The sequence below is a fragment of the Bicyclus anynana genome, chromosome 16, assembly GCF_947172395.1.
Source record: "Bicyclus anynana chromosome 16, ilBicAnyn1.1, whole genome shotgun sequence".
Classification (NCBI taxonomy): Eukaryota; Metazoa; Arthropoda; class Insecta; order Lepidoptera; family Nymphalidae; genus Bicyclus; species Bicyclus anynana.
In genome coordinates, this window is record NC_069098.1 from 7,261,687 (window position 1) to 7,285,706 (window position 24,020).

General features: G+C 35.6%; 1 protein-coding gene across 1 annotated transcript in view; it reads left to right on the plus strand.

Annotated features, from left to right (window-relative positions):
* LOC112050759 (semaphorin-2A) overlaps nt 1-24,020 on the plus strand; it is a 300,945-nt gene that overhangs the window by 46,626 nt on the left and 230,299 nt on the right. Inside the window, exon 2 of the mRNA XM_052886353.1 lies at nt 14,436-14,574. Within this exon, the coding sequence (XP_052742313.1) occupies nt 14,469-14,574 (106 nt within the window). The 5' untranslated portion in view covers nt 14,436-14,468. The remainder of the gene's footprint in view (nt 1-14,435; nt 14,575-24,020) is intronic.

Consider the following 24,020-nt stretch of genomic DNA (forward strand, 5'->3'; position numbering starts at 1 on the left):
TTTCTGCGTCGAGTTACATCAAACCAGCGATTAAATTAATAGCGACGCGTCAAAACAATTAATATTCACACATGCTGGCTCTATTGTAATGTTTTTTCACAAGAGCGTGAAAAAAGAAGGCTCTGTTGTTCAGAGGTGCGAACCGAGTCTCATATTACCAATAGACAAAACGGTCCGACAGCAAAAACTTCCAGGGTCGCTTGTTTTATATGTAATGCCCCACCGCTAAACAATTTTAAACGTTTCACCGCAGTGATAAGGTTTATATTTCAAAGCGAAAAGAACGAGATCGGTCGTATTACATTCAGCAAATATACCTTATCCTTGAAGACTCAGAATAGACAAAAGTCACCCCGCTGCGGTGGCGGCCCATTTAATATTAGACTTTATTTATAAAGAGCCAAGATTGACGTTCAAAGTTCATTACACTTTTACTTCCATTGGAAAATGTCATCGCAACAGGAATAGGCGTAAGTGAACGCGTCAAAGTGTAAAATGAGGGGTTTTGCGCCGTGTCAGTGAAAGTCATTAGGAATGGAATGGATGAAAATTGCGTGCATATTTACCTCTCTAAGTTAATATGAACGACGTGATGAAATGAAAATCCTTCGGAGTTTTTCGTACTTATTATTCGGCGAAAGCTCTTAAACTGATTTTTTATTCCGACCTCATACATTTTAATACGGGTAATGAAAATGACTTTTGCATTTCGCGATCGCAAACAATTTTATCGGCGATTGTACAGGCACAGTGCATAAACAACGTTTGATTCACACGTCGGGCGGTACAGTCGCATCAATAATAGTGGATTCGGCATGCGGGCTTAATCAAGGCAGAAATGTAGTGGTGATATACAGAATGCAAAGCGGTACACGAGCGAACGGAACGGCGGGCTAAATCAAAGACAACAATGGCTGCGGATTGTCTACGTACTGAGCAGTTCACGCCACTTTCGCTACTTTGAGGATTGAGAAGCGTCGCCTGAACAGACGGTTTTCGAAATTAAACTGTGCCGTCTGTGAAATAACGTGTGAGTTTTAATTAAGATTTACCCTTTATTAATAGTATTTTTTTACTCTCATTTTTAAGAAGAAGAAGAATCATTTATTTGCAAGAAACATTACATTTAGTTTATACAAAGATGTTCTTATGTATGTATACCTAAAAATAATACAAAACTATTAAAAATTTATAAAAAAAAATCAACTCATGCGTGCCTAGGCAAACGGTGGATAGGGCTCCAGAATGAGGAACCTCTTCACAATAAATGCCGTCTCAAGAATCACTGCCATTTGTATCCGACTTTCTCCATTGATCGCTCAGTCGATCGATATCGATCCAACAGTTAAGTAAAAGCTTCTTATAATGTTGATCGAAGCTTTTCGCTATTAAATCGTTGACTAAAGATTCCACATAACGGTAATCTTGTGAGCGAAGCACCAGTAATTTGATACGTTTTTCATTCGGCTTTAACCAGATTATCGTCATGTGGAACAGTAATATCAACAATTATTGCTCGTCGCACTGATCAATTGACTAGCATCAGGTCTATTGGCAACAATATACCTGTCAATGATAATCGTTAGTTTATTATTGACTCATATTTATATAAAATAAACCCCTTTCAGTATTTTCAACGTTCGGGTTCTATAAGACAGACTGACAAAGAGATTTTCTATTTTAATATTGTTAAAATACGAGTATGAGCATGTTAAGAAAGACACAAAATATTTCATATTTTAGACAAAGTTGAATACTATTATAACATTCAGACGTTCGCTTGTTAATATCCAAGAGTCCTATCCGCTAGTGGTACGCTACCAATTATGAAGTTTATACTTTATAATATAATTGCTGGAGCACTTTCCCCCTCGACTGTACTTGAACATCATTAAAGAGAACTTCTTACTGTTAGACTGGAGTACATAATAGTACAAATATATTGCTGTAAGTTTGCAATTTAAAAATTACTCTTTTTGTCTCAGTAACAAGGTGTATCAACACCTTTCTTTGTATCTGGAAATAGGCGCGAAAAATTATATACTTTATCCGTTATGAAAAAATATATACAGAGTGTTCCGTAAATATTACGACATACTTTACAATGTGATAACTGACCTCAAGGCCTACTAAAATAACGCAATATATGTTAGCCGAAATTTTACGGTTTTCAAGTTATATTGATTTTTGTACAAAATTCAAAAATCTTTGATTTCGATGTTGATTTTATCCAAAAAACGGGACTATTTTATGTTTATAATTTTTTTGTATGTACTTTGCCTAGTACATTTTTGTAACAAAATCGTACTAGGCAAAGTTGTACATCTTGCTTAAAAATATGTTCATTTAACGTAGATTCAAAAAATGTACAACATTAGTCCGCTAGTCGTTTACAAAACGATCTTTATTTTGCCATTTTCTAGAATTTTAGAGCTCTTTTTCTATTTCTTGTCTTAATTTCTTCCAATTAACTTTGTTAAGATTAACGACTCTTGTAGTCTTTAAAAAATTAGTAAAAATTCTTAACCCGGAGTGGAGGACTTGGTGGTATTACTCACCCCGTGCCTCGTAGAGCACGTTGAGACGTCGTCGCTCCCGGTCTAATAGTGAATGTAGAGTTAAACATTATCCCTCGTGCCTCGATGAGATGTTGCTCCCGGTTTAAATGTGATTGTAGAGTTAAACATTATCCCTATGCCTACCAATCTGCATCCGAACAGCTTGGTGGGTCTTAGCTCTAAAGAACCTCTTTTATAAGGATGAGGATTCCTTCAAATGTCACCACCATCAGGGTACGATGTATGGGTACTACTATCACGGGTATATATTCTTCTTTGTCGCTGCGCTCTTGACAGAGCGGTCGTGGTCTTTAGGACGTGTTGCAGGCAGATGTAATACCCCTCACGAGCATTCGCCACTTCTCCCTTTGTGTATTGAGTCGCGTACATTCATGCAAGGGACTGCCTACAGCAGATTTAATCTGGTCGGTCCATCGCATGGGTGACCTTCCGCGTGGCCTAGTTCCCTCCACCTTCCCTTGCACAACAAGGCGTTCGATACAGCCATTCTCTCGCCGGGAGACATGTCCAAAAACTGAAGAATGCGACTGTGTACTAATGTAGAGAGACGTTGTTTTATGTCGAGTTCTTGGAGTATAGAGACGTTAGTGCGGAACTCAGTCCAGGAGATTCCCAGCATTCGTCTCCAACACCACATCTCCAGAGCATCTATCTTTTTTTTCTCGACTTGTCGCAAATACTATGTCTCTGCAGCGTATAACAAAATGGGGTAGATATTTATATGTGTTTGGATGAAAATAAAACCTAGTGGTGCTATAGATTAAATAATCATCTATTGTCAAATTTCTGTAACAACGGTAACACTATTTTAACAAATACCCTCTATATGCAAGTGCCTTAAGGTTTAACACAATGTTTGCCGAAAGGCAATACATAATAGTGTTGTGTGCATCGCGCACGAAACACTTTGATGCCGGCATCAGGCCCAACGGATTTCTTTGTACAAAGGTCTACGTCCAAAGCAGTTAGTTCCTTTGTCGTTTCTGCACTGTAGGTACCTTTGAGCGGTATTATTTTTAAAACCGCTATTTCATTCCTCTATTATTCCTTCACATTTTTTGTTCAAGCCTAGCAGCTTATTTTTTTAAGTTTAAGTAACAATTGGTTTAGTATTTAGTACGTAAAGTATATCGAGAGTATTTTTTTTTTGTATTAACAACTGACACAGCAAATGACTAGCTGATGGTTGTCGGAAAAAACCACCATTTGTAAATAGAGCGACACTTTAGTTTTTTATAGAACTTAGAACCTTAACATTATTTTTTTAGTTTTAAACCATTATTTAATAATAATAAATCTTCTCTTCCTTATATTATCACCTGACGTGTCGAAAATGCATATACTAAGCCTAATTAAAATAAATGAATTTTGAGTTTGAGTCTCATATACTTACCTAACAATACATAAACACCATCGTCTGTAGCTAATAAATTCGGGTTGCTCCTTAGACTTGCATGCGCAACCTTTTTAGGGTTCTATAGTCCAAAACAAACCCATATAGTTAGTTATTCCCCATTTGGATTGGCAAGTCTAAACTGAATATCAACAGAGCTACTAGGCCAAAGCATTTCACATAATATAACCCAATATCTTGAGCTCCCGGTATAATCTTACATCAAAACACAATCTGCACGAAACGGCAAATTTAACTACCGTCATGATTATCTCTTCATTCCTCGCAACAATACAACGTCTAAGACAATGTCCTGTTCATAAAATGCTATATAGGCTCTTGGGAGGATGCCATTAAAATAAGACATCCCAGAGAGCCGGTATTGTCTTATCCTCTACCTTACGCCCGACCGTCTATAATTTTGATAATAGGCTAGAAAATATCCCTTTGTCTCGGCCAGACTATCTGTTAGGCGTTCGATTATTATCCAAGAACCCGAAATTACGGGTACAGGTTAGAGGTACGGTTCGCTTTGAATATGACACTGACGAAACTTTAATACGGACTGCAAGCTCTCATTCGCACAAGGGCTTTTTAACGAACGATACAAGGCGATCAAATATAGTATATATTTGAAGTTTAATGAAGGTCTATTTCTAAACGCAAATAGCTCTCGTGCGAATGAGGGCTTAGTTGTAAGTGGACTTCGTTAGATTATTTTTTAATTATAATGGAGAATACTTGACTGCAATCATGCCTGATAGTAAGCGATGATGTGGCCTATTGTGGAACGTACTTGCCTACAAGATGCCTATTCAATCTTGACTTTAAGGCTCAGTCCAGAAAGGGCGAATTTGCGGCGATTCTCTCGCGCGTATTACGCGCGACCGTTGCGTCTACAAAGCGCGTACCAACGCGCGAGCATTTGGGGAGGAATTCAGTATGAAAGATGGAGTTGAAGTTGAACGTGCACTCGCTCTAGAGTTCATGCGTTAACTAGGCGCAACAAGGCGTCCCTAGTATCTTGACTCGCGCGCAATACGCGCGAATCATGCGCGAGACGAGAGTCGGTACCCATGTTGTAGAGAAAACGGAAGCTGACAGGACATTCCATAACTTCGCAGTCCGGATTAGGAACGAAAAGCCACGCTTCGTCCGAGTCCAAGGGACATCAACTACGTATGGATGCAGACCACTGCGATGCCTGGCAGTTCTATGGTTAAAAGGTGATCTAGTTAAAACGTTCCTGATGGGCGCACTCTCTGAAATAAATCTTGTAGAAAACCGACAGACAGGCCAAGCTTTCGGCGATGCTTCAACGGCCTCGTTACCATTACTCGTTAGGTTATATTATTATTGTAATAATTGACAGATAAAGCCCATGCCACTTGATGGTAAGTATAAACGCATAGCCTAAAACAGAGCAACACAACATGGCGTTATTTATATGCAACACAATTTAGATAGCACACAATTTAGATTTTAAATTTAAGCTAAAACTGATCTTACAGAACATAGTAACCCGTAAGTCTGCAGTGATGATGATGTTAAAAATCCCCCTTTTAAGTAACCCTATAATAATATTATAAATAGGTTATGTTTTTGTATTGTATTGTAAAAATTCTTTTACCACTAGAAAGCCACGTTATTTGTGAGTAGCATAGGCTTTTATTCCCGTATTTTTACAGGAACGGCAACTACTCGAGTGAAAACGCAGGGCGTCGGCTAGTTTTTTATATAATTAAAACCACAAGCGTTAAGATAATAATTAGTTGGATTACAAGGCACACGAAATTGCATTAGGCTTCTACGTTTCCAGCAATAATTTGCAGGTGGTCGCAGTAACGCATTACGGGGGCAAAAGCGCTCTTTAACTATTGTTAATGACCCGACGAGGGTATAATTGCGTTTTTTTCACACCCCACTAACAGCCATTGCACTAATTTTGCTGGTTACGGCGGAAAAGTTTTTAATTTGAAAATAAAATCACGCTCGCATAATTTTCAGTTTTGTTAATTTCCTGTTATTTCTTGAGTACCAATTTTAACCTGGTTACGGAGAAAACATTACAGTTTTCCGGTTTATTATCTTTTACTCATTTATTTGGATTTTTTTATTTACACACTCCGTGTGCCTCTGGACTGTTTTGTTACGGACTAATAGTCTGTTAAAATAGGCTAATAATGATGAGGATTCATTCATATTTAGTGACGGTAAATTGGTGAACTGGCTACTACATCAAGTAGGGCTTACTTTCTGTATTTAGGGTCGTGGGCTCATTTGCTAAGGGTTCATTTACACGAACGGCAGTCTGGTTTATCCCAATGGTGTTTTGATGGTATCATTTGATAGCTATTGAGGTATCCTTTTCCGCAAATTATAACCTATTCTTTGAGCTTGGCTTGAATTTTTCGATGTCTATTTTTTACTTTTACGTAATTTCTAGTCACTGATACATTTTAAAACGAGCTAACGATTGAAACCTAAATCATAGTTGTAGCTTCACTGAATCAAAAGTTATATTAACTGGAAATTTCGAAAGCCGACAAAATGACCTCAATTAGTAGCGCTTCCCTCTCCACTGTTTGTAACTAATCAGAGTTTTCAAACGTAAACATAACGTAATTTTTTCTAAATCTTTTAGCTATCTAATGATGCATCTATCTTGTAGATAAATATGATAGTTACGTAGCTGCAACAGCAAAATGTATCCCCCGATTTTGATACATTCGTTTTTTTTTTAATGACACCTCACTATTGACGCAATTTTCAAGACGTATTCACGTCAAAATAACGTTTTATATTTGGACGGTGAGAATCTGGATCTTTAAAACTCAAAACTACCGAAGCACCGCAGTACAAACTCACAAAACAGTACCAAAATAGTTTACGTTTTTACTACGGTAGAACTATAGTATAAAAAATATTTTTCTTTGATAAAATCACAAAGGTCTAGGCTATCATGATAATGGACTTAAGTCAAGCATCTAAAATATTAAAGGCCCACGATTAATAAAGGTTCTTACTATAAGTCCAAAATAACACAAAACTTATACAATATTTAACTAATACTTAATTTACTTCTAATTGACACCTACAGGTCAAGACAAGGACGGTATTATTTTCAAGGTTGTCTCAAGACTAACGATTTAATTATAATACCTACCTTTTTGATAAAAGTTACCTCACACGAAGCGTTGTTTAGGCATGTCACGTTGAGACGCGCGAAAGAGCGTCAGCCAAATTAGAGAGAATGGTAGACAACCTTTAATAATTTCAATAATGTATGTATGGATTTTTAAAAGGTAACCCGGAGGTAATAGGCCTGTATGGACTCTTCGCCGCTAGTCTATAGTGTGTAGTGTATTCATCAATCCTACACTGAAAGAAATATTCAATTCACACCGATTAGTAACTGAGATTAGCTTGTGTTAAACTAAACCAACAAACTCAATTATTTCTTTCTTTTTTTTCTTTCTTAACAAACAAACACATTTTCATAGATTTTAAAAATATATTATTAAACTTCGAAAAATACTTATTTTAAAAATTTAGTTTTTACGTGGAGCCTCTACCGCTGGGCAATGTTGCTTCTAATCGCCAAATTTTACTACAGCACCTCTGCTCACAGTCTGCCAACTGATTACATGAGAACAAATGAACAAAAAAAATTCCTCCAACTAGTCGTAAAAGCCTGTGTACGCCCCCTTTATCGTGGAACTATTGGTGTTTAAATATTAATTTAATCTATACTTATAATAAATCTTAATCAACTATGTACATGAAATCTATTTCCACAATAACTATCAGAAGGTATCACCCTCTGATAGAGACAGATGAGTGATCAATACTGATGCCAAAAATGTTTGTATATTAGTTATGGAAACAAAAACTACTCGGCGAATTTTAAGGAAACCTGGGACAATTATTCTTCATACTCCTAAGTTATAGCATATTTTTTATCACGCTACGTTCAATAGGAGCAGAGCAGTGAAGGGAAATGTTGGGAAAACGGGAGAAGTAACTCCATTACTGAGATACTACTGTAAGGGCTGGATTAAAGAGGTCTGAGGGCGGACGAATTCGCGGGCGTCCGTTAGTTGTAAATATTCTAAACGGAAATCATATAAAATGTAATTGAATCGTCAAATATAACACTTAAAATAGATATTTTAGTAGGTATACTTTTAGTAACTTTTATCGCACAAAAAGTATAGTGTGAAAGGGTGTGCGCTCTGAATCTTTTCCACCAATTTCGCTTAGATATTTGAAATTTTTACAAAAATAGTCTTCATTAAAATTATAAGTTATCTATAAATCGAAAATTAATAATTTAATAATATTTTAATATTGGACCTTGCTGACGAGATTACCACCGTATAAAATGTTGAGTCCACTATTATTGTTGCCATAGTCGTTTCAGTCAACAGACTTATAGTGTTTTGTATTATTTTGTATTATAACATTGTTAAAAATTTTGAAAAAGGGCAAATCTATATTTATAATAAATCTGTAGAGAGGTCAATTCTGTACATGAAATATATTTCCAAAATAACTATCAGGGGGTGATTAGTGGTCGATACTGATGCCAAAAATGCAATCAGTAAAATTTTTGTCTGTCTGTCTGTCTGTCTGTCTGTCTGTATGTTCTTAATAGAAACAAAAACTACTCGACGGATTTTAACGAAACTTGGTACAATTATTCTGTACACTCCTGGGCAGGTTATAGTATACTTTTCATCACGCTATGATCAATAGGAGCAGAGCAGTGAAGGGAAATGTTAGGAAAACGGGAGAAGTTACTCAATTTTTTAAGCTTCCGTCGCCGTCGCGTGGTAGGGTAGGGGTAGGGTATGGTTAGAGTAGTGGTAGGGTAGGGATAGGGTACGGGTAGGGGTTGGTTAGGGGTAGCATAGGGGTAGGGTAGGGTAGGGGTAGGGTAGTAATAGGGTTTCACGCAGACGAAGTCGCGGGCGTCCGCTAGTAATAAATAATTTGAATTGTAACAATCTATTACAATTTTCTGCGAAAATCTTAACCTGTAGTTTTGCCTAGTTATCATACTAATATTAAAGACGTATCACCAACCGACTAGCTAGCCTAGTCGGTTCACCAACCGTATCACCAACCGACTAGCTAGCCTAGTCGGTTCACCAACCGTATCACCAACCGACTAGCTAGCCTAGTCGGTAGTTGGCCTAGTTGCGTAGAGTAGCAAAGATTTTTATTGTTCATTTAAAAAAAAGTATAATATTCAACCAAAAGTATTGTCTGACTAAAAATCTTCAAAACTTACAGCCGCGGTTTCCATCTGTGTCCTATAAACCTCTATTATGTTCCGCCCTACTCTTGCAACTTTTTCGATAACCATAACGAAGAAAAACTGTTCGGACTTGTCTATTGCGTGAGTTCTAACAGCTAAAGGAAACTTTTGAAGTCCGAACAAATTTTGAACAAGTTTTGGATGAGGCTACTGCACTAGGGCTACCTATTCAGACAATATTTTTTTTGTTTTAATCAGAAAATATTATTCAGACAGTACCCATTACCCATAACAAAATTATAAATGCGAAAGTAAAATTGGTTGTATGTTACACTTTCTACTACTACTTAACCGATACCGAACCAAAAGGCAATAAAGAGCATCTTAATTACCAAGGGATAAAAAACACTTCTATCCGATAGAAGCCGAAATAGCTTGCTTAAAAATCATTCGTTTTCCCAATATTTTTTAAATATTCTTGTTATAGTACCGGCTATCGTATTTACATAAATCGTACATACTTTTCAGAAACTATAATCTGTGCAATTAGGCATACAATAAAACTGCTTCTTCATTTCATAAAGTTATACTTCTAATTACTTTAAAAAAACAGGGGAAACGCAAGAATATGAGATTCATTTTTATTCCAAGTTTTACTTTCTATTACGGACTGACTGATTGTGTCTGTATAAATCCTTATTTTTTATATTCATGAAATAGATACACATTTTTTTAAACTAAATTTAATGAAATAACATGTAAATCTGATCAGTTATTAATTGAATTACATAAACAGACAAACGGAGATAAAAGTATTCTATGTTTTAAAGACTCTGGACTAGACTGTAAACTATAATTATATTTGTTTTCTACATTTCATAGAAATATATTCAAACATACAAGCCCATTATGCGCAATAGTAGAAAAAATAGCTTTACACTAGTGCCTAACTAGATTCCACAGTCAGCTTATTATAATCCATTACAATAGTTTTCTTAACGTTCCTTTTAATGACAACTTTGACACGAAGTCACATTTATAAACGTAAAAAAACTATCATGAACCAACTTAAAAGCTTGAAAATTTTAAAGGAATTATATATAAAATTTACTTAGGTAAAAATGGGGCAAAAGATTATTTAAATTCCGAGTGAGATGAAAGCGTACAGAAGATCGCAAAAAATGTAAAAAATATTGGTAGGCCTGAAGCCATTTGCAGACCGTCTATTTAAGCCAAGCCAACAAATAGTGAAATTTAAATAAAGAAGCTTCGCTAGGATCAATTACGTTTTAAAAAGACGGCAGCCCTTTTATTATATTTTTAGAGCTTTTCATTAAAAATTTTCTTCAAAGGCACCGGAGCTTGTCTCATTATTGCATAGGATTTGCGCCAAAAGTGCGACGAACGACGAAGCTCAGGTGCGGTCTACCTGCAGGGAAATTCGACTATTCAATGACTTTTAATTAATTTCGATTAGTACTGAATTTTCAGTAACTATTCAGAGTTAGCAAGGAGATAACTGTGAATATTTATTTCTTGGATATTTTTTTTTTAAATGTACTGTGTTGTTTCTTTATAATTTCACACTACTATTGTAAAGGTGAAAGTTCGTGTGTACGTGAATATGTTTGTTACTCCTTTGTGCCTCAACTACTCAACCAATTTGGGTGAAATTTGGAATGAATATGGTTTAATACATAGGCTACTTTTTGTCCAGAATAAAGTCCAGCGGGATTTGTGAAAAACAGAATATCACGCGAACGGAGTCGCGGGGTCTGGTAGTATAATCTATACGCAATAAATGTATTCATGTATGCATTTATTACATTACTAGCAGACACCCCGTAGCTCCACCCGCGTAGCTACGATTCCCGTATGAAAACCGGCATAAAAATATTACCTATGTTACTCACTGATAATATAACCACAGGTGAAAGAATTTTTAAAATCGGTCTTGTAGTTTCGGGGCCTATGAATTACAAACAGAACAAAAAATCAAATATTTATAGGCATTCGTTTAGACTTTAGACTATTAAGATTAGCAATTAGCAATGGCTACGCCTAACTCAAATCGATAAGTAGGCACCAATTGGTACAATAGCATACAATTTATTTATAATATAACCTGAGAAACAAATCCAAGAGGTCTTGGGTTCGATCACAGCCTATTATGTTACTCCAAACTGTATCCAATACAAACACAAGTTTTACTTTTATTTATGGAATGAAAGGTAACGATAATATTGGTTATAATTAAATATCTATATTGCATTTTTTAAAAAAACTTCATTTATATATAAAAATATCGTTAATCTTAGACCTAATCTTTGAAAAAGAATTTCTAGTAGGTAACTCCTTGAAGTGAGGCTAATACAAGCTTTGATGTTTTAATCTCGGCGCTACCTTGATCAACTGGGAGTTTGTAGGTTAGGCTAGGGTGTAATTAGAACTCCGCGGCTGCCTTTATGGCAGAAAAGGAGGCTTACTTTGTCTGTCAAACGTAAATAAATTTCCAAAAATATAATTATTTATAACTACATTATTAAATTGATAATTACAACAATTTTTAACAATCATGACAAACAAGCTTTTAAAAGAATGATTTAATGTGTATGTAATTCAAAAAAAATAAAAAAAAAAACACTAGATATCACCAGGATATTTCCTAGAACGTATAATAAATTTAAGCTGAATGGGTTTATTTTGTTTAGTGAGTTAAGTTTTTACTACGCCACTAAAAAAATAATGATTACACCAGCTTCAGGTTACCAAATTATTGCAAATTTTAATCCTATCGATCGTCTGGAAGTAGTTCTAATTTAGGTTCCAATATTAAGGCAAAACCACATACTTCTGCCCTGCCTAATTTTCCTTATTAATATGGCTAAAAGGGCAAAAAAAACTTATAAGAGAGAAGCAACCAAGGAGTGTGTATGAGATGAAATAAATTAACAAAGCACAGCCACACGAATGATATACTTTTCTTCTGTAGCATCATCCCAATGAAAAATACGAAAATAAAAATACTGTCTGTCTGTTGTCGCTAAGTAGGTAAGCTCAATAATTTAATTAATACTTCTATACTAATATATATAGCTGAAGAGTTTGTTTGTTTGTTTGATTGAACGCGCTAATCTCAAAAACTACTGGTCCGATTTGAATAATTATTTCAGTATTAGATAGCCTATTTATCGAGGAAGGCTATAGGCTATATATTATTCCCGTTTTCTTACGGGAACGGGAACTACGCGGGTACAACCGTGCGGTGTCAGCTAGTTATGTTATTAAAATATGAACATACCTACGTATTCTGTCCTAAAATCTACATAGTACAATCACCGTAGGTAGAATTTGATTTTGGAAGATTTGATCCAAAATAATGAAGGGGGGTGGACTGAGAATAAAAGTAAAAAGTTTACGCAAAGTCAGAGCGCCTCGGACAAACGAGTGATCCAATAGGGGCTTCTTTTTGCTTTTAAGGACTGGACTAAAAATGCAGATTTCTCCATCACATTGGGAAAGAGGCTCAAAGGATTGGACGCAATTATTAGCAACCAAATCATTCCCCATAAGTATCTGTGAACGAAAATGTTCGTGCATTTTGTAATGACATCGCCTCAGGCAAGTTAAGTTTAGCCACAATGAAGTTGCGGCAACTATCCTAAATTAAAATAGTTCTAGGTCTACTTTGAATTGAAAAGCTGTGGAAAGTGTAAATTGAATGGATCACCTCTATATCTAAAGAATAAATATCTATGTATGTTTAAATTATGGTAGGTAATCCATATATTGACGCGCTTTTAGTCATGACACGTTTAGGTGTCTCAAATTTAGATTTGATCTCGTATTTATAATTATTTTAAGAATTAACCGAGGTAAAAAAATGTTTTTAAGGGAACTTAGTTTTGGATAATATAAAATTAAATTACAAAATTAACTTAATAAAAAAAACTCATAAATTAAAATATTTAGTTTAGAGTTTTATAATAATAAGTAAGTATTTATAATACCTAATATGATAAATGATAAATGTTTCTGTCATTAATAATTATTTAGTACTTTTATTCAACCAAATAATTTCATTAGTACAGCAGGACTTAAAACTAAAGCTTAAAAATATAAACAGAAAAAAATTAATGCCGTACAAAATTCGCGAAACGTAATCGGTTCTATGCAAATTCTTTTCCGAGACTAACTCGATTCACCTTAAAACTTTATGAAAAGAGAAATCAAAGTTTAGAGTTTTTCGGAGTTCTGTGTACCAAATTTTATAATATTGAAAAGAAACGGATTTGCGGAATTGAACTTTTCCTGTTATTATTCATAAATGCTAATCCGTTTGTAGATTCAATCGATTGCGAGGTTTAAAGATTAATTAAAGAAGTATTTGCATAACGACAATACTCTATTTGTACATAAAATAAATTAAAAAAATATACTTAAGAGTGTGCAATATGTAATTTGGTGGTTACAAATGGTTCTGGATCTCAGATTCTGGAAAAGTTAGGAGCCTGATATTTGGGTAAATGATATTTCAAAGTGTTAGCTTCGTTATGACTATACAAAATACACAGTTTGTAAAACTTTTCTCGATAGTTTATTTTTTTGAAAAATACATGTTTTCTCACATTTTGCTTTCAATCTCAGGAAAAGCAAACTTATTTTCTTAAATTTTTGTTTTGTATAGAAAATTAGGTATATATCTTGAACATGGCCATTTTGTTTTTCGTTATGTTGTTTAATTTACTTGCAATTAGGTAAAAATGGTTTTGGCGCTCACGTCATAAAATTTTCGTCACGCGTCAATCGCTCCGTGCTTTTCACTCACGTGAAAGTCATAATTCGGCGTCTCGTTTGCGCTTCGAATTTTATCCATATCGTACGTGATAGCCCAGTGGATACGGTTCCGGAGACTCGCGGGCGTCCACTTCTTACGCAGGGACGCAGTTATACATAAAACTAGCCGACCCGGCAGACGTTGGTTTGCCTATTGAAATATTTCTCGAGATTAAAACTCAATGTAGGGGTAGGTAGGGGTAGGGTAGGGGTAGGATAGGGGTAGTTGAAAGTTTACATCGAGTTTCCCGCGGACGAAGTCGCGGGTGTCGGCTAGTATATTATATCTTAGATCTTCTCTGTATTGCAACAAATTAATACGAGTACTTAGTCGACTAAACTATTTTTGTTTTTATTGTTTCAGATTTTGAGATGTCGAAAACTTAGTGCACTCAAAATGGATGAAGTGATACAGTACATGCGAAGAATGGCTTTGCTATGGATTTTCTCAGGCCTAGTTGCGGTGGGTGCTGTCAAAATCGTCATAGAACCTCTACCAAAAGGTAAGATATAAACTTACAATTTCAGCTATGTATATCTATAGCTAACATTGCTTTTATGAGTGGGTAATATTTACTGCTAATGGAAGTACGACTATACAAGGTGTTGAGTATTTTCCATAACTTCAAGGTGTTGTCAAGTCCACTTATAGGAGCCGAAGAATAACCAATTTTTTTAACAAAAAACAAAACTTTTTATGTTTTCATACAAACTAATAATTCCGACTATCCATGTAACACACATGCTTTTAATATTTATTTAAAATGCAAGGAAAGATCCTTGCATTTTTATCGACGAGATATTGCAACTGTATAGTAAGCTACTTCATGATGTATATCAATGAATAAGTTTAGCTAGGTCATAATTTAAGATCTATTTGCAAAAGAAATATTATATACTCCAAAAATGTTTATTTTAGAACACATGTTCCTTTATCGTTATAAACCCATATTCGGCTCATTGGTAAGCTCGAGTTTCCTCACAGAATGACAGGGGTTAGACCAATAATCCACCACGCTGGCCAAATGCGGATTGGCAGACTTCACACACACAGAGAATTAAGAAAATTCTCTGATATGCAGGTTTCCTCACGATGTGTTCCTTCACCGTTTGAGACACGTGATATTTAATTTCATAAAATGCACACAACTGGAAATTTGGAAGTGCATGTCCGGACCCTTACACATTTTTAATTAATTTTTCTTAAAGAATTTAACCCTCGAGTTATGGGAACTACTTCCGAGCAACCTGTATAGAAATAAGGTCCTATTATCATACGAGTACCTATTATTTAGCAAAATCTTCACTCAACCTTTACTCTAAAATAAGATAGCTGTGTGCTGGTAGATAAATGAGATATCGCATACGACGTGCTTATTATAAAAATGTGGTTCAACTATTTCACCTAACTGACAAAAGATTTTGTGCAGCTATAAAAGACACGAGTAAAGGGCATAACAGTCCAGTTACGGTTCCTTTTTATTTCCTTTTTAATGTGACCCCGCATTTTAATGCTTCTGTGACGACGTTAATTAGAATTAAATTGCCCTTCTAAAAACAACCTTTGTACGTAAGGTACTCGTATTCAGCGTGAAATTAACAAAAGCGTAAAGATCTGCCCTAACAAAGTTTAACAGAAAAAGCTACTTTCTGACCTGTCGCTCACAGCAAGGTAAACAAAATCGGGTGTCCGTCCGCTCTTAATTTACTTTTTTGCGACTTGAAGCACGACGGCCCCCTCACTTCCTCCCCGTGATGCAAGACTTCGTTTTAGTTTCGTTTAATTTCCTATCTCTCCCCGTGACGTTTATTATGGACGCGCCCTCCTCGCCCGTCTTTTGTTCAGAAATCACCACCACTAATAACCATACCGAATTAATTTTTACTCGCGGCTCTTCATCTATTTTCGGACGTCTTATTGTGTTCACATAATTTCCAGTCAGCAGCTGCAAGCCACGCGGATTTCTAAGGAGTTTTTATCTGCCTCCAGTGTTCTTTCTTTTGAAAGTGAGAGCTTCTATTAATATTAATTAAAAGTTTGAATAATTGAATGGATTCCGAATTGTTCCCGTTGTTAGGTTTCCCTGGAACTGATTCGCGGCAATAATTAAAACTTGAGAGGAAAATGGGTTCAGGTCCATTATTTAATATCTGTTCAAAACAGGTCCCCGTTAACTTTTCTCATAAATTTCCCAATAGCTAATAAATCAAAAAATATCCATGACAAGTGTTTTGGCAATTTTGTAAGTATTATTTGTTTTATAAAGTTGTAAGACTTCCCGATTAATTACCCAAAACATACCCATGTAAGTGAGCAGATCTATTAACCTTTCTCTGGCTTTTTTTTCTTTTTTTCTTTGAATCTTGATTATTCCTAACGTGGTATTGACGTTTATTTTGGTCCAATGCCTTCTTTTGCGTACAAATTCATACCCCACACCGATTTTAACATTTATCTGATACCTTTCTTGTGCGTAAAAAAATGTTTTAATTAATCGCAATAACCATCAAAAATTCGTATTCGTATATTTCATAAGATTAAATGCTTGATGAAGCTATATCTAAGATTTTTTTATTCGATGACAAGTTAGCCCTTGACGCGATCTCACCTAATGTTTTAAGTGACGATGCAATTAAGGTACACCATTTTCATTTAAAACTCAAAGTTGTAATGTAATTTTAATTTAAAAGAGGTTCTATGGAAATTACAAAAGCCTGGTCAAGTGAAACTTAACGCTGCCAACTGCTACAAGGCTAGTAAAACATGAAAACGACGGACGAGAGCACGAATAAAGAGTGACTTTAATGAAACTTGCAATGTGAGTCACGAACTTAAAACAGATGCAATTAAGTGTCCGTCGTCGGCATACTAACGAACACATTTTTGTTGTGGAAAAAATTGTTCCCGTCAAAACTTACATTTTAGATTTTTAAGGCTGCTAATAATGCCTTGTTAATTGTATCAAATTTTAAGGTTTTTGACCAATTGGAACGTAAGTGCGTTGGGGAGTTATATAGGCTTGATAATGACCTCGCAGAGTCGAAACTAAATCTAAATTTTATCTATGACTAGCTGAAGCCGCGCGGTTTTACCCGCGTGGTTCCCGTTCGAGTAGGAAAACGGAGATAATACGGGGAGGGGCCTTCCTCGATAAATGGGCTATCTAACACTGAAAGAATTTTTCAAATCGGACCAGTAGTTCCTGAGATTAGCGCGTTCAATCAATCAATCAAACAAACAAACTCTTCAGCTTTATATATTAGTATAGAGTATAGATTTTTTATTTTTTCTTGCAAACAAAGACAGTGAAGGTTTGGTTTGTAACAAACAAACAAACTTCCTTTCGCATTTATATGCGTGGATTAAAATTATATCTAAGACTGTCTATAATACGTAAAAACCTATAAATGATATGAATTCAAGCACAACGTATATAAATGACTACCAATTAACAATATTGTAACTAATCTAACCAAATTACTTATTAAAGCTATAGTTGATATCGAGAACATTATTTTATTAAAGGTAAGGAAACACCGCATTATCTCAAACTAATTACCCTAATGTACTTAATATGAAAAAAGCAAACGCAACACGAAGGCTCACATAAAACAAATAGGAGCCGATAAGGAATGTATTTCTCGTTAAATTTGTTAGGGGCGTGGTCAAGTCCGACGGAACCACATGCGCTGGCCGCGACCTTAGCGTTAATGCTTGATTTATGGCTTCTGATCACGTGTTTGCGTAACGAGCTAGTAATCGCCTTAAAATACAGCTGCATGAAGATTGAGGAGATCCGCAGAAGAACCAAAGTCACTGACATAGCTCAACGAGTTACAAAGCTGAAGTGGCAATGGGCGGGGCACATAGTTCGAAGAGCCGATGGACGTTGGGGTCCCAAGGTGCTGGAATGGCGACCCCGCGCTAGAAAGCGAAGTGTTGATCGACCAGGTGAACAGACGACATCAAGCGAGTCGTAGGGATTCACTGGATGCAGGTGGCTCAATATTGTGATGTTTGGAAGTCCCTACAAAAGGCCTATGTCCTGCAATGGACGTCCATCGGCTGATATGATGAAAGATTCGGAACAAGTAAGCAGACACAAAGAGGCTAAGGTGCGGTTGGTGATCAAAAGTATAGTTAAGCACCTAGTGTGACGTGATGTAGCAGCGACTGTGATTGTACCATTATTTTGTGGCAGAAGAAATACCTCGAGCAGGTCCCAGGACTTGTGACCTTGGGTAGTAGGTTTAAGGGATCCATTTAGAATGCATTAACACTCACCTCCCCTGCCCTAAACAATTTATGATCAATAATTACAACATAAAACATTATTGCACAAACTCACTAACGTGACCAGCAGCGTGACGGTGTCCACGCTGCTTAACAAACAACTGAGCTCAAATCGTCATATACCATCTTATCTATATCAATAAATAATCGCTGGAAAATAAATTTACGCATCCCTCCCGAAGGTGTCGTGCTATGAGCGAGCACGCACTAGTTCACAGAATAACAGCTGACAAATGGCCACTTTTCGACCATGGTCGATACGATCGTGGACATCGCCACAAATCTTGCCGCAAGCAAAGTCTTGATCGTGGTAGCATAGTGTGCGAGCGAGGTGTAATTAAAAGATTTTTTGAGTTAGCATACAAACAGCAATACAAAGTGATAGTTTCTCCATCGATCTACTTTTACCGGATGCAATAATTGATAAAATCTAAAATCTGTGTCATATGCGTTTGTATTTAAAAAACGCACCTATTTAAAATTCGTGTAAAGCTCACAAAACAGAAACACACTAATAACAGACTCAAAAACACGGGTAAGAATGCAGTTTTCGCGTTGAAAATTTTAAATTCTGTTACACCGCAGTGAAGGAACGTGATAAGCTCAAACCCTCTTATTACAAGAGGCTTTTGTCTCCGCGAGATGAAATTGCCCGCTATTTTGCTGTAACCTCGCATGCAAGGCGTTGCGGATATGCTCTTCACTGTGAATGGGACCGTATAATAATATTATAAGCCATGCCATTACAAGACACAATATTTCCGGTAGCATATTTATTTTTCTCTATATATATATATCTATATTTTTATCTATCTTTGGGTAAGGCTTATTATAGTGTTAATGATTATATTAATGATAAAAAAGCTTGGCGTTAAACTGTAATAGACGACTGTGTGCTTAGTTTTAAATAAGTTTGTAAAATGGTGGTAAACAAAAAAAAAACTCTGACTGAGTTTGTTGTGGGTTCCTCTCATACCAAGGCGCCTTTGGAACCCTCGTAACTTTAGTTTTTAGTTTTCGACTATTAAATTAAATTAAATTATGACATAATCTTGACCTTTCAAAAGTGCTTGTAAACTAAGCCTAATTGAAATAAACGAATTTTGACTTTTGACTTTGACTTATCATTTCGTTTTACTAAGATTGGGTTTCTTTTTTTATTATTATTATATACAAGTTAACCCTTGACTATAATCTGATCTGATGGTAATTTATGATGCAATCTAAGATGGAAACGGGCTAACTTGTAAGGCGTAGGATAAAAATCCACACCCCTTTTGGTTTCTACACGACATAGTACCAGAATGCTTGGCGATACGTCTTTGTCGGTAGGGTGGTAACAACCCAGACCTGGACCAATTAAGAAAATCCCAATTAGCCAAGCCGGGGATCGAACCCAGGACCTCCGTCTTATAAATCCACCGCGCATGCCACTGCGCCACGGAGGCCGTCAAAAATTTCGTTAAATTAGTATAAAAACATATAAGGTTAAAGACACATTACTAATTAGTTACGTAGGCAATATCGTAATTTTATGAAGTACCAAATTGGTAGTTTATGACAAAGAAAAACAATTGAAATTTTTAACAATGTACAAAACATAAAAACAATAAAAAAGTCATGAAATTTAGAATGTATTCGTTTCATAATGCTCCAGAATGACGAACCAACTCACCATGCACGCTGTTTCTAAAATTACTGCCTTCTGTATCTAAACGTTAATCCAAAGACAAAGTGTACTCATATGTGGGAAAGTACAGCAAAAATTTGGAATGCCCTTCCGGCGTTTGTGTTTCCTGATATTTATAAATTAAACACGCTCAAGAGTGAATAGGCACCTTCTAGGTAAGCGCTCCCACTTAAACCGCATTAATGGTTCTATTGTAATAATTATATAATGACACTAGCTGACGCCGCGCGGTTTCACCCGCGTCGTTCCTGTTCTCGAAGGAATACGGAGATAATATAAGGCCTATAGCCTTCCTCGTTAAATGGGCTATCTAACACTGAAAGAATTTTTCAAACCGGACAATTAGTTCCTGAGATTATCGCGTTCAATCAAACAAACAAACTGTTCAACTATATAATATTAGTATAGATTATTTTTTTATGACATGTAGTTTTTTATATAATGAAAATGCAACTTGAAAAGTAAATAAATATAATCAAATAGAAAATAAACAATATTTTCAAATGTACCTACTGGTAATATTTATAAAATCTTAACTGTAGCCAATAGCCACAAATCACCGAGTTTTATCTCTGAGCATTGAAAATAATTGGTTTATCCCAAATGAAATTCATAGTGCTATTCTCGCGAAATTTGTTTCAAATGAAGCCCGTAACAAATTACCTAGCTTTAAACTTGTTTCAAAGGTACGAGTAGAATATTGTTAATTTCGTACTCTGTTGTGTTTAATGGTTAGGTACTTTTTACGTAGTTGATTTCCCCTGAAATAGTCAATTTGTTTATTTTTTTATTCTATACAAGTTAGCCCTTGACTACAATCACCCCTGTGATAATGCAATCTAAGATGAAAAGCCACACCCCTTTCTGTTTCTACAGGACATCGTACCGGAACGCTAAATCGCTTGGCGGGGTACGTCTTTGCAGGTAGACTGGTTACAGGCAATGCTTGCATATGCAAGCATGGCAACATCCATGATAAAAATTCTTAATTAATGTAAAAATGCGGGTTCCAAAATATTTTTCATTTTAAGTTTTAAGCCCTATATTTTATTTTCTTTTAAGATAAAAAAAATTTGTTCTGCTTAGTTGACACTCGGAATAAAGGTCCAGCCTCCATACGAAATTGGGACATGTCCTTTAGTAAACTTTTGTATGTACTTTGTATAAAACTAAAATGTTACTCTATTCACGTAGTCAGCGTCATGCAAGTATTTACTACGTCACTTAAAGCTAACGGCTTAAAAATACCTCTACATACCTTTACCGGGTTAAAAATAATATTACTTACCTTTCGTCGTTCTGTAAAAATGATAGTAAATATATAAGTTTAGGATACAAACAACCATCAATGTCTGACGTACAAACCGACCATTTGTCCCCATCATGTTCCCATTCATACTTTTAATTGGCATCCAAATAAAGTCACAAGATTATTACTGAAAAATAATATCTATAACAAGACCATTATTTAAATATAGAATGACTGTTTACTCGGATAACAAAGAATGTTTTCGGTTACGGAAACGTTTAGCACAAGTTTTGAATACAAACAACCATCAATGTCTGACGTACAACCCGACCATTTGTCCCCATCATGTTCCCATCCATACTTTTAATTGTTTAAAATAAAAATAGATTGACTGTTTCAACAGTAAACTGTATCAACTACGAGTGTTTTCGGTTACGGAACGTATTACATAAGCTTAGGATGCAAACAATCATCAATGTACGTACAACCCGACTATTTGTCCCCATCATGATCCCAGCCATACTTTTAATTGTTTAAAATAAAAATAGATAGACTGTAACAGTAAACTCGGTCAACTCGTCGGTATTACATAAGCTTAGGATGCAAACAACCATCAATGTACGTACAACCCGACTATTTGTCCCCGACATGTTCCCATCCATACTTTTAATTGTATAAAATAAAAATAGATAGACTGTAAAAGTAAACTCGGTCAACTCGTCGGTATTACATAAGCTTAGGATGCAAACAACCATCAATGTACGTACAACCCGACTATTTGTCCCCGACATGTTCCCATCCATACTTTTAATTGTTTAAAATAAAAATAGATAGACTGTTTCAACAGTAAACTCGGTCAACTCGTCGGTATTACATAAGCTTAGGATGCAAACAACCATCAATGTACGTACAACCCGACCATTTGTCCCCATCATATTCCCATTCATACTTTTAATTGTTTAAAATAAAAATAGATTGACTGTTTCAACAGTAAACTCGGTCAACTCGTCGGTATTACATAAGTTTAGGATGCAAACAACCATCAATGTACGTACAACCCGACTATTTGTCTCCGACATGTTCCCATCCATACTTTTAATTGGCACCCGCAGATCTACTGCCCTATTCGGCAGACATGTTGACGAGTGGAACAAGTGCATGCGGCGATATCTCTTGTTGATTTATATGTTTTGTGTGTACAATGATACCATTTGTTAAACGAAAGAGTGTCCTAGTTTTTGTGTGAAATGATTCAACCGATTCGGTGATTTATGTTCGACTAGACGTCGCTTGTTCATTTAATAAACAATATAATTTGGTACCGCTACTTCATCAAATATCTACTATGAATATTGTTTAATTTGACTTTGAAGATATTAATCGTAAACATTATTTAATTTTACGTCTGGGACTTAATTTCAATTCAAAAAAATCTTGATAAAAATTGCCTTCATAAAACACAAAAATACGTAATAATGCGCGTCAAATTACAAATTTTGAAAATTGGTATAATTGCGATTTTTGAAATTTTAAAATTAATTTTATTAAATAATAACAAAAGTGGATTAATTTTCATCTTTAAAGAAGCTTTTCATAATTTCCGTCGTTCTTTTTAATGTCTATAAATGGGCCATTATTATACATCCTTTTATAATTATGCCAAATACACTCGGTATATGTAAAATAACAAACATTGTTCGAAACAAAGGAAATATAGAACAAATTAGTCATCAAAATTTAATTTTACAGCGAAAGTTACGTAATTTTATGACGGGGTTTAATTTTTATGATGGGGGTTTTGCATTTAACTGTTTAATTGGGTCAAACAATTTGGGAACCGAATTGGCATTTCAGTTACATTGTTTCAAATTTATATTGGGTCCTCTCATAAAAGATACAGCCACTTGACTTTTACCCAAACTAATTTGGCCGCAAAGATACAAATTACGAAGTTCTCATCTACTCGTACAGTATAATTACTCGACTCTAGCAACAATGATGCGAGTTATGTTTTCTCTTTAATATTTTTAACATCTCACTGGATCCAGTAGTTCAGCTGCAGTGCTAACATGCGACTAAGTGATAAGAAATAGACAAAATATCGTCGAGTGGCGGCAGAGTAGGTCCAGTCCCATCTATTTCATTCCAACGTAATGGAAGATAGTATTTCCGTTGCACCGCCATTAGTTGAAACTAGCTGACGCCGCGCGGTTTCACCCGCGTGGTTAAACAGGCAGGTTTTACTGAGAAGAAACCGGCAAGAAACTCAACTGTTGCTCTTTATTTTTTTAGTATAACAATTTACAATTGATGACAACATTACAATTTCTTCTTGTGTGAACTTCTTGAGCTGATCCAATGGCCTCCAAGCACCTTTATCATTAAAGAGCTCATCAATAGTGTAGTAACCTCGACAAAGTAAATGTTTTTTAACACATTGCTTAAAGCTACGCATTGGCAGGTCTATCAAAGTCTTGGGGATCTTGTTATAGAATAAATATGGCTATGAATGACTTACTTTGATCGAATGGCAAAAATTCGGCTGAACATCTCCTGAGGAGGCTCCGGTTTCGGGGTGAAACGTACGTAGAGAGTATTTTGTCGGACCTGGGTGACGTTGTCGCATGGGTTCGTCTGCTTTTCGGGGATATCAAAATTAATAAGTTATTATATATTCATGACGAATTCCGCAAAGTAACGCCTGTTTCTATCCAAT